This window comes from Dendrobates tinctorius, unplaced genomic scaffold, assembly GCF_039654945.1.
Source record: "Dendrobates tinctorius isolate UK_male_01 unplaced genomic scaffold, ASM3965494v1 ptg000051l, whole genome shotgun sequence".
NCBI classification, from domain to species: Eukaryota; Metazoa; Chordata; class Amphibia; order Anura; family Dendrobatidae; genus Dendrobates; species Dendrobates tinctorius.
Window position 1 is genome coordinate 10,311,119 of NW_027361719.1, and position 16,050 is coordinate 10,327,168.

Here is a 16,050-nt window from a genome sequence, read left to right on the forward strand (position 1 = left end):
TACTATAAATCCATCCACTTTGCTGCGACTATAAGGGTATGTGCACACGGTGCGGATTTTACTGCGGATCCGCTGCAGATCCGCAGGCTTTGTACAGTACAATGCAATTCAATGGGTTTTCAAAACAGCAGTGCACACGCTGCGGTTTTGAATCCGCAACATGTCACTTCTATCTGCGGATTCCGCAGCAGTTTGACACCTGTTCCATTGTCCAGGTGTCAATCCGCAGGGGAAAACTGCCAAACAAATCCGCAGGAAAAGCACAGGTCACTTTACCTGCGGTTTTACCTGCAAATCCGTGCGGAAAAATCCCAGGTGAATCCGCACTGTGAGTACTCACCCTGAAAAGCTGCATTTTTGACACAGAAACAACAAGCAGCGTCAAAAACGCACCAAAAACTGTGTGGAGAAACTAGTCGCATGCATTGCTCCGGTGTGATTTTTTGGCCCATTCTTCCACGCAAACACTCTTCAAATCCTGAAGCTTCCGTGGGCTCCTTCTATGAACTCTGAGCTTCAGTTCCTTCTATATATTTTCTATTGGATTCAGGTCAGGTGATTGGCTGAGCCACTCTAGTCGCTTGATTTTCTTACTCTTGAGGTCATGGATGATGAGGTCATGACTTGATGTTTTTTTTTTTTTAAACAATGCTAACTGCAGATTCCATGTATTTCTGTAGCTCTCCACAGGTGGTCCCAGGCTCTTCGATAACTCTTCTGAAAATCTTTTCACTCCTCTGTCAGAAATGTTGTGGGGAGCACCTGATAGTGGCCGGTTTATGAATTGATGTTCTTTCCACTTCTGGATTATGGTGTCAACACTGCTCACTGGAAACTTCCCTAGTTTAAAAATTCTTCTGTTACCAATGCCTTCAGTATGTTTTCTAATAATAAGGTTGAAAAGGTCTTGAGACAGCTCACTGGTTTTATCCATCATTAGATGTTTCTTGTGTGGCGCCTTGGTAATGAGACACCTTGTTATAGGCCATCAGTTGAACCAGCTGATATTACAGTATTTACCACTAAGTGCCAGGATTGTTTTCTAATTACTGATAGATTTCAGATGGTGTCATGACTTTCTATGGCTTTTCGCACCTCTTTTTCTTAATGGGTTCAATACTTTTTCCCTGTGTCATTTCTCATTATTACAAATAACCTAATTTACAGACACCTATGGTGTGATTTCTTCGCCTGTGTGGATTGGATGGGTTGTTACCGACATCTGGTGAGAATGTCATGTCAATAGTACCTTTATAAATATATTTACTTAGAAAATTGGGGATGTGCTCAATACTTATTTTTCTCTCCGTATGGGATCCGTTTTTTTTTTTAACACCCATTGTTTTTATAGGCAAGTGTCGACTGAATAAAGGTCTGTGTGAAAAAACTCATGCAGGCAATGATCAATGTGTTGTTCAATTTCAACACGTACAGCAGCAGCAGCAGACGTATGGTTGATGCGCTCATCTGATCCTGGTCCGGCACGTCTGCCAGCGGATTTCTCATAGAGAACACAGGAGGGGTCGGAGGAGTGAGCGTCCCTATGTGGTAGAGGGGCGAGATGGCAGCTGAATGATTGGAAGGATCATCATATGGCCGACAGCCATCTAATATCTATGGAGCCCTTTGGGGTGAATTTAGACGTCTGCTAACCGTGATCCGTGATGCCGCGGGTCACCTCACCCGAATTTACCAGCCTCATAGGTATGTGATTATCGCATTCACGTCGCGAGGCCCGCAGCCGGTCCAGGCATCGTAGGCCGTGTTTCACGGACGTCTGAATTTGCCCTTAGGACTCGCTCACACGATTGTAGGTTCTCTCATGCGAGAATCAGATCGATGATATTAATGACTCTGATCAGAGTTTGAGCCGAGCGTCACCTTCAGTGTGATCCGATTCTCACAGGTGAAAATGGTATCAGGGGTGCGGAGAAGACAGAGAACTTAATTTCTCCATGAATGGAGTCCGCGGATGTCAGACTGCACTCTGATGTTGTCCGAGTGCAGTCAGATGTTTTCCACGCTCCCATAGACTGCTATGGATGTGCGCTTTGGATCCTAACTCCGTGCAGCGCGCTGCGATTGTTCTCTCATGCCGGTTTGCTCTGGACCTTTTTTTGCTCTGAAAAGCTGACTGACAACAGACACGACGCCAGCACGGCACCCACAAGTGCTGGTATCCAGCTTTCCAGGGCTCCTGAACAGAGTAATGTCATCAGACACCTGGTCACACCCTGCTGGGGCTGGAGGGCAGACATATTGTCTCAGGACAGGGGGCATCAATGAGCAGTGACTGGGCACAGGGCTAGCAGATCCTGCAGCCTGGTCCATTATCAGTATCTATCCCCCCATGGCAGGGAGCCCCCGGACTCAGCCCCAGGGGGGACGGGTCACACAGCAGTAGGCGGGTCGGTGACGGGTGAGGTGGGTGTGATGTGGGGCAGGAAGTGACTGACTGTTGTGTGGAGTGAATGGTGGGAGCATGTGAGTGTGCGGCTGCAGCGGAGGAGACTCGCCATGACTGACCACTGCTGCTGACATTACAAGAGCCGGGTAAGACCTGTAGCGCCCCCTCCGGGCGGTGAGGGCAGCGGCGTCAGTGCCGCACTCTGCTGACTAGGACCACATGTTGCGCAGGGCAGCGCGCTCCTGCTGTTAGGACGTGCTGGGAGTTGTAGTGCTTCCCCTCCACTTTGCAGTGCAGGGGCCTCCAGTGTGGTGCATAGAGTCAGTGCTCGGTACCGGAGGGGAACAGATGGGGCTGACTCCCCGGCATCCGCGCACATTGCCACGGGGGGTCTTCCTGGAAAACTTTAAGCTTTGACCTAGTAAGAAAAAAAAGTAATGGCAGGAAGAGGAGGGGAAAGTAATGGAGGCTCTGCGAGAGAGCGAGCCCTCATTATCCCCCAGTGAGGGAGGGGGCCGGTGCTGGCCACCCATGATAACAGCCCATGTGCCAGGCACAAAAGAAAGCCCCAGGCTGGCGCATCTTGCAGCACGTGTGGCTGGCTGCCGGCTATTGTCCGCTGGTATCAGCCACTTGTGGCTCAGCCCCCATTATTACCACCATGTCACGTCTCTGCCCCCATTATTACCACCATGTCACGTCTCTGCGGCTCTGCCCCCATTATTACCACCATGTCACGTCTCTGCGGCTCTGCCCCCATTATTACCACCATGTCACGTCTCTGCCCCCATTATTACCACCATGTCACATCTCTGTGGCTCTGCCCCCATTATTACCACCATGTCACGTCTCTGCGGCTCTGCCCCCATTATTACCACCATGTCACATCTCTGTGGCTCTGCCCCCATTATTACCACCATGTCACGTCTCTGCAGCTCTGCCCCCATTATTACCACCATGTCATGTATCTGCGGCTCTGCCCCCATTATTACCACCATGTCACGTCTCTGCGGCTCTGCCCCCATTATTACCACCATGTTACGTCTCTGCGGCTCTGCCCCCATTATTACCACCATGTCATGTATCTGCGGCTCTGCCCCCATTATTACCACCATGTCATGTATCTGCGGCTCTGCCCCCATTATTACCACCATGTCACGTCTCTGCGGCTCTGCCCCCATTATTACCACCATGTCACGTCTCTGCGGCTCTGCCCCCATTATTACCACCATGTCATGTATCTGCGGCTCTGCCCCCATTATTACCACCATGTTACGTATCTGCGGCTGTGCCCCCATTATTACCACCATGTCACGTCTCTGCCCCCATTATTACCACCATGTCATGTATCTGCGGCTCTGCCCCCATTATTACCACCATGTCACGGCTCTGCCCCCATTATTACCACCATGTCACGTCTCTGCAGCTCTGCCCCCATTATTACCACCATGTCATGTATCTGCGGCTCTGCCCCCATTATTACCACCATGTCACGTCTCTGCGGCTCTGCCCCCATTATTACCACCATGTTACGTCTCTGCGGCTCTGCCCCCATTATTACCACCATGTCATGTATCTGCGGCTCTGCCCCCATTATTACCACCATGTCACGTCTCTGCGGCTCTGCCCCCATTATTACCACCATGTCACGTCTCTGCGGCTCTGCCCCCATTATTACCACCATGTCATGTATCTGCGGCTCTGCCCCCATTATTACCACCATGTTACGTATCTGCGGCTGTGCCCCCATTATTACCACCATGTCACGTCTCTGCCCCCATTATTACCACCATGTCATGTATCTGCGGCTCTGCCCCCATTATTACCACCATGTCACGTCTCTGCGGCTCTGCCCCCATTATTACCACCATGTCACGTCTCTGCCCCCATTATTACCACCATGTCATGTATCTCTGGCTCTGCCCCCATTATTACCACCATGTCACGTCTCTGCAGCTCTGCCCCCATTATTACCACCATGTCACGTATCTGCGGCTCTGCCCCCATTATTACCACCATGTCACGTCTCTGCGGCTCTGAGCCCATTATTACCACCATGTCACGTCTCTGCGGCTCTGCCCCCATTATTACCACCATGTCACGTATCTGCGGCTCTGCCCCCATTATTACCACCATGTCATGTATCTGCAGCTCTGAGCCCATTATTACCACCATGTCACGTATCTGCAGCTCTGCCCCCATTATTACCACCATGTCACGTATCTGCGGCTCTGCCCCCATTATTACCACCATGTCACGTATCTGCGGCTCTGCCCCCATTATTACCACCATGTCACGTCTCTTCGGCTCTGCCCCCATTATTACCACCATGTCACGTATCTGCGGCTCAGAGCCCATTGATCACATCTGCGAGGGTCCCAGCGCTGTCCCAAGCGGGTGACGTTTGTGGGTCACTAATCTTAAGACGGGTTCATGCGGTGTGGACAGGTGAAACCATACGTCTCACCTGTGTGGCCCAAAACGGGGAAAACCTGCGTGGGACCCAGTCGGGCTATGTTCACACAGAGTTTAGAATAAATTTGAAATAGCATCTTGGGAAAACTTCCCATTCATTTCTATTGGAAATCCACTTTTGTTGCTATTTTTTTTTCTGAGGGAGCCATTACAAAAACGCTTTGTAGGGAAAGAAATGGCGCACGTCACTTCTTTACAGCAGATCATAAAGAAAACCTTTCTAAACTAGGCACTGTCCGATATGAAGGCTGCAAAAAACGCTTCGGGGGAAAAAAACGTTTTCAAAACTCCTTTAGGGGTTTGTTCACGTGGTGTTTTTACTGTGTATTTGATGCATAAAATCTGCAGTGTTTTACAGCAGCATCATCATCAGTTGAAATTCAGCCCTGGCATGTGAAATCATACAGGCCCAAGCTGTCACTTTCCCCAACTACCAGATGGGATTTATTACTAATATTACCCTGGATGGAGGAAAGCAAGATTTACTACAAGACCAATATTTCTAATGATACCCGTGGCCTGCTGGGTAAGTGACGGAGTCAGTGACTTTGTGCTCCGTCACAACTTTTAAAAGTATGGGTTTCTTGAGAACACCGATTCTGTTGAGAATGTAACAGACCAGAAAGGCCCTTCTGGCATTTGCCAGAATTGCCAGATGGCCAGTCCGGCCCTGATCAATGACATTTCTGCAATCTTGTGCACACGCTGCTTTCTGTATTTCATTTATTTATTATTTTTTTTGCCTATTTTGAGCCCTTGTGCATTTTTGCTGAGACGCAGCTTGTCAATTCTTTCAGCATCAGATACAAATAAATGGATAAAAAAGCCCAAAGAAACTCAAGTAGAAAAAACTCTGCAAAACCCCAACTTGTGAACTTGGCTCTAGGGCTCTTTCAGGCCGCTAGAGACTTTATAGCTTCCCATCGCCTTCTATTGTAAAGAGCATCTTCAGAGCTCACAATAATGACTTTTTGAAACCTGTAACTGTTAAAAGACCCTTGAAAGACTGAGCGTGTGAACAGCGAACCGTTTTTTACATAGAAATGAATAGGAAAAGTGTGATTAGCATTTTCTCAGTGGTTTTTCAGGCTGTTTTCAGGGTGAACCTGCTCCAAACCCTCCTGGGGGAGGGAGAAAAAACAGTTGCCACCTAATGTGCTGCTTTGGTGGTCTTTGCTGGAACCAGAAGTGAGGACTTGCCACTCATTCATTCACCTGACCACTGGGGTCACTGATTGGTCAGGTTACTGATGAACGTGTCGTCACTCCCAGCCCCACCGGAGCCATGGTGTGGGATTGAAGTGGTAACGCTCATTGTTTTTTTTTCTTTTTTCATTTTAGATGAAGCCTACTGTCTGGCAAGTTTTGAATACGTTTGGAAGCCCCCCTCCTTTTAAGCCCCTCTGTGGTGATTGTCTTGATCCAGGCTCACAGATGGGTTTTGCACAGTTTATAGAATACATTTTTCTGTTCTATTTTTACTCCCCTTCTTCAGATTCGGCCCGGCCGGCTCCTTGTAGTGACACTTATGTAATCGCTCTTGTTTCCTCTTCTCCTCAGGGTTTGTTACCACATGACAGACTGGTCCGCATTAGGGTAAATCTATCGGAATATCGCCTGCAGGTTTATAACAGCACAGATCTCTTCAGGGTGAAGACATGACTCGTTTCTGGACGGTCTCCTTCCTCTCGTAGATGTAGTCAGAAATACCACGCCCGCAGGGTGACACCGATGATGCCATGGTGTTAGACTATGGCAGATCCTTCACATGTCAGGCCTCTCAACCACAGACGGAGCGTTATACAGGATAGTAGGTTTGTATAGATGTCACTTGCAGAATAAGAGACATTGTAAAGCGTGCGACCTGTGGATGGTTGTATGGCACTCCGAGCCTTTACACTGAAAGTGACACTATCGTCACCAAGCTGTCATTATCCCGTATACCGCTTCATGCTGTGATGACAGATTTCCTGTAAGATGTGATGTTTGTAGTTAGGAAAAATAATGATCACGTGCACAAAGTTTCTGTAAAACACACGCCACAGCCAGAACATGTGAGCTCAGCCTCCGGGTCAGGACGGGGTCAAACAAATGTATGAAGAATCGTCCATATGTCATGTGTGGCCATATGATGCACCCTTGTGGCATCCATATTTATACATCTACTACATTTTAAAAACTGCACAATCAGATACAAACTCCTATGTTAATATGGCCATACGTCCATAAAAATTGATGATCCGTATGGAAGCTGTCATCTGAGCAGCCCGTGTTCAGTAACATTGGCGTGCTGTCCGGTTTTTACTGTAAACTTTATAAAACAATGACTTGATTTTGTAGAGGAACATCTGCTTCACCCACAAAGTTTCCAGGTGATTGTAATGGTTTGGCACAAGACACAATTGTGCACTTGCAGGATTTAGGCCAGGTGCCCACGATCCGGAACTAGCAGCGGTTTGGACGCAGTGTATGTTCGCTGCCAAAGCGCTGCCTTCTATTGAACGCAGGTGAATCCGCACATGTTCACTGAACCGTGCGGATTCATCGCATGCCATACATTCTATAGATGTAATTTCTGTTGGGGAGACTAGCTTCTCCGCAAGAGAAATTGACGTGCTGATGTCTGGAAAGATGCGCCATACATCTCTCTGTGGGTGAGCCGCAGGCGTCTGTGGATGCATAGTGGGCATGGGATTTCTTGACATCCCATCCACTATGCTGTAACATCTGTCCGCTGCGGGTTTGACACTGCATAAATACCCAGCATCAAATCTGCAGCAACTCCAGATCGTGGGCACATACCTACGTCGTGGATGCGCCACAGCCTCTCCGTTTTGGCTACGTCGTGGACGCGCCACAGCCTCTCCGTTTTGGCTACGTCGTGGACGCGCCACAGCCTCTCCGTTTTGGCTACGTCGTGGACGCGCCACAGCCTCTCCGTTTTGGCTACGTCGTGGACGCGCCACAGCCTCTCCGTTTTGGCTACGTCGTGGACGCGCCACAGCCTCTCCGTTTTGGCTACGTCGTGGACGCGCCACAGCCTCTCCGTTTTGGCTACGTCGTGGACGCGCCACAGCCTCTCCGTTTTGGCTACGTCGTGGACGCGCCACAGCCTCTCCGTTTTGGCTACGTCGTGGACGCGCCACAGCCTCTCCGTTTTGGCTACGTCGTGGACGCGCCACAGCCTCTCCGTTTTGGCTACGTCGTGGACGCGCCACAGCCTCTCCGTTTTGGCTACGTCGTGGACGCGCCACAGCCTCTCCGTTTTGGCTACGTCGTGGACGCGCCACAGCCTCTCCGTTTTGGCTACGTCGTGGACGCGCCACAGCCTCTCCGTTTTGGCTACGTCGTGGACGCGCCACAGCCTCTCCGTTTTGGCTACGTCGTGGACGCGCCACAGCCTCTCCGTTTTGGCTACGTCGTGGACGCGCCACAGCCTCTCCGTTTTGGCTACGTCGTGGACGCGCCACAGCCTCTCCGTTTTGGCTACGTCGTGGACGCGCCACAGCCTCTCCGTTTTGGCTACGTCGTGGACGCGACACAGCCTCTCCGTTTTGGCTACGTCGTGGACGCGACACAGCCTCTCCGTTTTGGCTACGTCGTGGACGCGACACAGCCTCTCCGTTTTGGCTACGTCGTGGACGCGACACAGCCTCTCCGTTTTGGCTACGTCGTGGACGCGACACAGCCTCTCCGTTTTGGCTACGTCGTGGACGCGACACAGCCTCTCCGTTTTGGCTACGTCGTGGACGCGACACAGCCTCTCCGTTTTGGCTACGTCGTGGACGCGACACAGCCTCTCCGTTTATCATTATGACCATTCCTGCTCATACTCCCTTCTAAAGCATGAGGACATCATAGTCACCACTAATAGAAAACACTGGCGGTCGGCTATGCGGTGGTCCATTATGCGGTTCCCTTCCCTTTTGAGATTATAACTTTTTACTAATGTCGTAGTGGTAGATGCTACCAGTCAATTTGCAGGATCCACAATCTAGCCTGTGAGAGCCCTTGCGGACCTCCTCTTTCATGACAGTTTCCTCTTTATTAGGCGGATTGGCATCACATCATCAATGTGGCATGATGCACATGTAACATTGCGCAAGGCCTGCTTAAAAAAAAAAAAAGGGTGGCGGATGCTGGGAGGGAGGAGGTGGTGGTGGTAATCGTGTGAAGGCCACAGATTACTGACCTGGCCACGAACTCCAATACCATCTCTTCTTATCACTATTGGAAGCTCCATGTAGTGTACCTAGCCACCTGCAGAACTGAACTGGTTAGGTCATGTCCACAAGAATGTCGCCATCTATATGTGTATCTCAAGGGCAGGGTTTGATGTGATGGGAAAATATACATTTGTTCTACATATGAAGTTGTGTAATTTTGTAAGTACTTAACATTTACATTTTGTACAAATCTTGAAACACGTCGTTAAGCAGATTCACAATTCTATCGACTTCAGAGCAGAAATCACTCCCACTTTCTTCTGGCTTCATATCTTTCTAAGTGTCTCCTTTATACCAGTCTCTGTGCGTGATAAAAATGATTTCGGAAACCCTCTGTCCTCCATTATATAATAAGGGCAGTGTCTGGTGATGGACTTGTCGCCCGTTTACTGTAACCACCAGCAGAATTTTTAATGCAGCTCTGGAGTATAATACATGCGGTAACCTGGGATCTGTACTGGATAATCTCCTGACATTTATCAGCATTTTATGGAATCTCTTCCCATTATACATTGTATATAGTACCCCAGGGTGACCATACACCTCCGCTTCATGTTGCGTAAGTCACTTATAAGGATGACACTGAACCTGTAGAGTTCAATGGTAACGCGGTAATACTTTTTTATTTGCATTCCCTAGATGACCGCTCAGATATTCCAGAGTATGGTTGTTATAGTGTTAAGTAACTTTTATGTTCTCTAGTGATTATCTGATGCATAACTGAAATAGCTTTCATTTTCTTCCAGGAGGAGAACCAGAGAATAAGTCGTGTGCTCAGGAATATGGAGAAGCAGATGAATGGGCAGTATGAACGCGTTGCAGAAATTGGCGTCGGAGCCTATGGCACGGTGTATAAGGCACGAGATCTACAGAGCGGAAAATTCGTGGCCCTTAAAAATGTGCGGGTCCAGACCAACGAGAATGGCCTGCCCTTGTCTACAGTCCGGGAAGTGGCGCTGCTGAAACGCCTCGAACACTTTGATCATCCAAATATCGTAAAGTGAGTAACCGGTGTAAAGAGCTTAGTTGTATGTAGGGCAGTGCGTCATCTTAACGTGCTGACATTAGAACTGGTGAGTAATGTAAGGTTAAAGGGCAATTTTGTTCAATCCTTTTTTTTATTTATGTTAGTCTTGATTACTCAGTGTCCAGATGTTACAGAGTGGAATTTTGGTCTCACAGCTTCGCTCCTCCAGGTTAAAGTGTTTTTTCTCAATGATCATAAATGAATAAAGTGTTTGTAGAAACAAGCAACTTTAAAATTTTGCTCTTTAAGAAAAATTCTCTCCGTTCTGAAGATTTGGAGAGATTTTGTAATTCTGTAGTTTAGAGCTTTGATATAGAGCTTACAAGCGCAGCTCTGAAGCTCACCGGATTTGATCAGTCTCTGTCCTCTGATGCCAAAGATGCAAAGCTGCCTCTTCCATGGGTATGGGAGAGTGCACAGCTCAGGCCAGGGTGCAACAGTGCCACTAGTCCAAACTGTCAGTCATTCAGGAGCACACTGCCTCCCACCCCCAGCAAGGAGGAGCCAGGGAGGCCAGGAGGCAGGGAGTGGTGTGCTCCTGAAGATAGGATCTTGAGAACAATCCTATAAGATCAATAGGAAATATAAACAACATAAGGCATTTCTCTGGGCACAATCTAGCTGCACACAATTTGATTGTCACAGTTCCTTACTTGGAGCATGAATGTTGAATGGGTGAAATCGGCCTAACTATAAATGGGAATAAGAGACCATTCACACTGGCTGTGAATTCAGTGTTTTTCTGCATGGAAATTCTCCACTTCTTGTCAATTGTGTGTTGTACTGACCCACAGTTTTTGAGTGAGTTTTATCAATGAGTGGAACAGGCTGCCACAAGAGAGGGTGAGTTCTCCTTCAATGGAACTCTTCACACAGAGGCTGGACAGACATCTGTCTGGGATGATTTGAAAAATATTCAGAATTGAGAGTCCTCAGTGGTTGATACCTTTTAATGGCTAACTGAAAAGATGGTAACACATTGCAAGCTTTCGAGACTACTCAGGTCTCTTCATCAGGCATAGACTAATACAAAATCTGATTTTGTATTAGTCTATGCCTGATGAAGAGACCTGAGTAGTTTGGAAAGCTTGCAATGTGTTACCATCTTTTCAGTTAGCCATTAAAAGGTATCAACCACTGAGGACTCTCAATTCTGAATATTTTTCTATCTACTGGCTAACACGGTACAAAGATATACATCTTTCCTGTATGGGATGATTTGGTGAATCCTGCATTGAGCAGAGGGTTGGGCATGATGACTCTGGAGGTCCCTTCCAACTATAACATTGTATGATTCTAACTGGAGAAGAAAATAATGATGATGATAATAATCTCTTTATATAGTGCCAACATATTCCGCAGCGCTTTACAGTTTTGCACACATCATCACTGTCCCCATTGGGGCTCACAATCTAGATTCCCTATCAGTAAGTCTTTGGAATGTGGGAGGAAAGCAGAGAACCCACGCAAACACGGGGAGAACATACAGACTTCTTGCAGATGTTGTCCTTGGTGGGATTTGAACCCAGGACCCCAGCGCTGCAAAGCAACAGTGCCGCCCCATCTGTCATGTCTGAACTCGCCCTCACTGTGGAAAATACCAGAAAGTTTGACTTTAAACTCCTAGAAGACATTTTTCTTTATTCCTCAAAAAGTTAACCTCTATACTCCGTTATGAAAGTGTTTTTTATGTGACAAGTGATCAGAATCTTGTAAAACTTGTCAATCTTCCTATGACCGTAATGACTTTACTCGCTCACGTGCGACACCTGTAATATAGGCTGGATATCTGGATCGTGTTACACGTGGTTTATCTTACAATTTAGTAATCAAATTACGACCGTCTGACCTCTTCTTTTTTTTTTTTTTGTGCAAACTTTTTTTTTTTTTCTTTTGTTATAGAGATCACACCGATTTTTGATCGACCCTACTAGTTATAGCGCCCTTACCACTCGCCTATGGGGGAAACAAGAGGTGCCAATGGGAAATCATTCTGGGTATATTAAGTGGCCTGAGAAAGGCCTGAGCCTACAACTTTATGGATTACACATGGGGGTAGTGATTTGGTAGGGAAAAAAACTAGGTTCTGTATCCTAAATGCAAAAATTTGGGTAATAAAAAACGGAAGCAGTGGGTTTCTGAGGCATGAGGATGCTGCATTTGTATCTACCTGCCTCAAGTCTTTCCTGCCTGGACAGTTGCTGATTTTTCTTGAAGCTCCATTACTTCTCCCCTTGTAAATGACAGCCGGTGACCTTCATATACTACCTGTCTGTGTGGATAATTTGCTGGTTGAACACTCCTGACAGTGCAAAACTCCCCACAAAGTAAAAGCAGAATTTTGCCCAGTGACTCATGCAGCGAGCGGTCTCGCATAACTCAAGACTTTCCTTGCATATTTGCAATGGACTATGAAGTGGAAAGACCACAATGAAGAAAGAGTTATGCCTGGGTGACCAAAATAACGTGTGTAGTGTTGTTTCCCACACTCCGAGTGATATTTGTGACCCGCAGGCTCATGGCTCTGCCATCTGCTGATTACTTTGTGATCTTACAGAATACGGCTTATCCTCTCCAGATGCCCAGATTACTAGAATGGTCACTTCTCATTCGGAGGCCTCTTTCTGCAGACATACCTTTAACCAGGGTGAAGGAGAAGCGCCCGCCACTCTGCCGGTGTGTGGGCAGTGATGCAACGTTCCCCATGGTCAGCGGAAACGTGCAGCGCTCCTCCAGCAAGTGTTGCAGTAGACCCTAACCCTGTTTCACCATTGATGGTCCTCATAGTTCTGCTTTCTAGTCCAGTGTTTTACCTAAACATGGCAGCTTGAAGCTGCAGTAAGTAGATCTGACCTTTCCCCATAATAATTTTTTTTTTATTTTAGGGCCACCGGAGCAAACAAGCAGTACAGTATACACATGTCAGTGAGTCCGGCGATCATACTGACACCCATTATGCCGGCTCTACATTACGACTTTGGCTGCAACAAGTGCAGAGATAGCTGGCTGCCCTATGGCAGTGCTATGTGGCACCATAACGAAAGTGATGGCGGTTTATTAGCAAAAAGATAATCATTGATGCGTAAATCACAAGAAATCCAAATCTGCCAGACTTTTAGTGCTTCGCATATCACTGTAGATGCAACTCGGACATTTACTATCATCACGGTGCCATGTGTGTCGGCCAAAGTCACCACATAGCCAGCGGCTTGTTAGCCACATATCACTCTTTACAGTACACCGTTGCTTGAGGTTTATTTTGCTAAAGTTCTGCCATATTCTAACTAATTTTTCTTTTTAGGAGCAGAAAATGCCGCTGTCAGAGTTAGAGTAGCCGCCATTTTAAACATATATAGATGGATAATTGGATATCGCTCAGTAGTAGACATTCAAACAAGAAACTTTGCAATCTACCTTTAGATAAATCTGCTCCCTTCTCCTCCTGGACTGATCGTTCAGTATCAAAATTCTCATTTCATAGGTAAAATTATTCTTCTGTGGATACAGAGTTTCCTATTACTGAGGCTACTTTCACACTATCGTTTTTTTGGCGCTGCGCTCCGTGCGCAGTGCAAACGCATACAAAATGCATCAAGTGTTTTGTATGCGTTTGCTTATTTTTTACGCATGCCTGTTAACCATTTTGACTTTAAAAACGCTTGCGTTTTTAAACGCTGATGTGCGCATGTCCATGCGCACGTCAGCGTTCCCATAAACTGTTTGTTTTGCGCATTTTGTGCGCATGCGTTTTTTTCACACAGGTTGGGCGCACCAAAAATGCAACAGTGTGCGTCCGGCGCGCATAGGCGCACACTGCAAAAAAACGCATGCGCACAAAAAACGCATATAAACGCATACAAACGCTAGACAATGCGCACCCATGTTAAACATAGGGGCGCATGCATGCGCACACAGCGCAAAAAAACGCTAGTGTGAAACAAGCCTGAGATAGGACATAACGGCGCTCATAAAGTTCTTTGGAAACTCTGCCTGTCTGCCTCTTTTGTCACTGAAACCATGATATATTAGAGCCAGCTTGTCTGTATCTGATCATCTCTCATCACAATGATAACTAGATGTGTATTTCCTGAAGGAAGTACAGATAGTGCTTTGAAATGGTGCCTGGGCTGCCCCTTTAAGAGAGACTTGCCTGCTGCCCCTGCAAGACTATCAACTCAGGATTCGTTTTAACTGTGTGTGCCTCTCGGGGGCCACTTTGGCCTGTGGGGCCCCTCAGGGTCTGAATTGGTGGGTGGGGCCCCTCAGGATCCGATTCTGTGGCCTGGGCTCCTCAGGGCTTGAATTGGTGGACGGGATCCCTCAGGGTCTGATTTTGTGGCCGGGGTCCCTCAGGGTCTGATTTTGTGGGCAGGGCCCCTCGGAGTCCGATTTGGAGGCCAGGCTGGCTCAGCCTCCCGATTTGGAGGCCGGGCTGGCTCAGCCTCCCGATTTGGCGCGCCGGTCCTTTAAGAGCCAGTTTGGCGCATTGGGCTTCTAAATCCACTTTGGCGCACATTCTCTCTCAGGGGCATGCGTCATGTGATGAAGCTAGATTTGCATTTGTGCTTTGGGTTTCGCTTTAAGAGCTGATATTATCTGGCAGAAACTGTGTCCTGGAGGTGTCATGTGACGTTCGTAGGTGTTGGCATAGTAACTGGGTCTGCCTGTGCACATCAGTGAGCTTAACTGCCGCAACTGGTCCTCAAATTTGAATCTCCTCACGACTGCCCCATGTATTCCTATGGCAAAATTTTCCCATTGGAATGCATTGAGACAATGCATTCCAATGACGGGAAAACATTTTTTCACACGCAGATTGCGCAAAAACTACAAATCCGATCGACACGAAAAATAGCACACCACTCGTGGACGCTGGCTTCAAAACGACGCCTCAACGGCGTCCGTGCGTGTAGCGGTTCAGGCCGCATTAATTGTGGAAATCAACTTAATAAGAATAAGTTAGCAGCGCTCGGATTACATGATAGTGCTTTCTTCAAAGCACTATAATTACTTATATTTTTTTTTTTACAGCCAATCAATTTCTGATTTCTCATATGCCAAACATCCAAAGACTTCTCCAGTCAAGATAATGTATTGGCTGTCCATAGGACAGGTGAAGACTTCTAGATCTGTGGGGGGTCAGGGATGGGGCACTCGTATGTCCATTAGAGTGGAGCGGCAGTGCACCTGATCCATGGCTCCTGCAGGGCTGCCGATGGCTGTATTTAGCTGTATCCGACGGCCCCATAGTGAATGACTGGAGCGGGGGTCAGGCGTGCGCGCTGCTGCTCCATTCTATTCATGCGGATAAGTGCACTGTTCTGGCAATGGTGGTCTCGGCAATTGGACCCCCACCAGCCTATAATGTATCGCCTATCTTCACCAGATAACCCCTTTAATCCTTAAAATGGTGACTATCCTTTCTCAGTGCAGTTGCTTGCAGTGAGGGAATATTTGGGTGGTCTTTGGCCCAGAGCTGTGCCCTGTATTTACCTTGTGCACTATGTAGTGTTTGCCCAGTGACCTATTCACCCTGTTTCGTGCAGATTCTTTTTTGCAGTCATTGTGGCGTTATCTCTGATGCACAGTCTGTGGCTTCTCTTTATCTTCACCAAAGACAAAACTTGTACTAAAAGAATACCTTGGTGAGCAAATGATCTCTACTGAGCTTCTCCTTACTGGATAGAAGCAGATCTGCATTTATCTGCTTTGGGCAATGTCCAGTAATGATTAGTGATGAGCGAGTATTCTCGCTGCTCGGGTGATCTCCGAGTATTTTGGCGTGCTCGGAGATTTAGTTTTTGTCTCCGCAGCTGCGTGATTTGCGGCTGCTAGACTGCCTGAATACATGTGGGGGTTGCCTGTTTGTTAGGAATTCCACATATGTATTCAGGCTGTCTAGCAGCCGCAAATCA

General features: G+C 47.6%; 1 protein-coding gene across 4 annotated transcripts in view; it reads left to right on the top strand.

Moving 5' to 3' along the window:
- The first annotated feature begins 2,296 nt into the window (after positions 1 to 2,296).
- The window catches only part of CDK4 (cyclin dependent kinase 4), a 41,353-nt gene continuing 27,599 nt past the window's right edge, over positions 2,297 to 16,050 (top strand). Inside the window, exons 1-2 of one of the 4 annotated variants that reach the window (XM_073576769.1) lie at positions 2,297 to 2,424; positions 9,855 to 10,108. In XM_073576769.1, coding sequence (XP_073432870.1) covers positions 9,891 to 10,108 — 218 coding nt within the window. In that variant the 5' untranslated portion in view covers positions 2,297 to 2,424; positions 9,855 to 9,890. Of the gene's footprint in view, positions 2,554 to 2,682; positions 2,829 to 6,547; positions 6,697 to 9,854; positions 10,109 to 16,050 lie in introns of those variants that run through there. The other 3 variants (XM_073576766.1, XM_073576768.1, XM_073576767.1) reach the window with 3 other exon arrangements.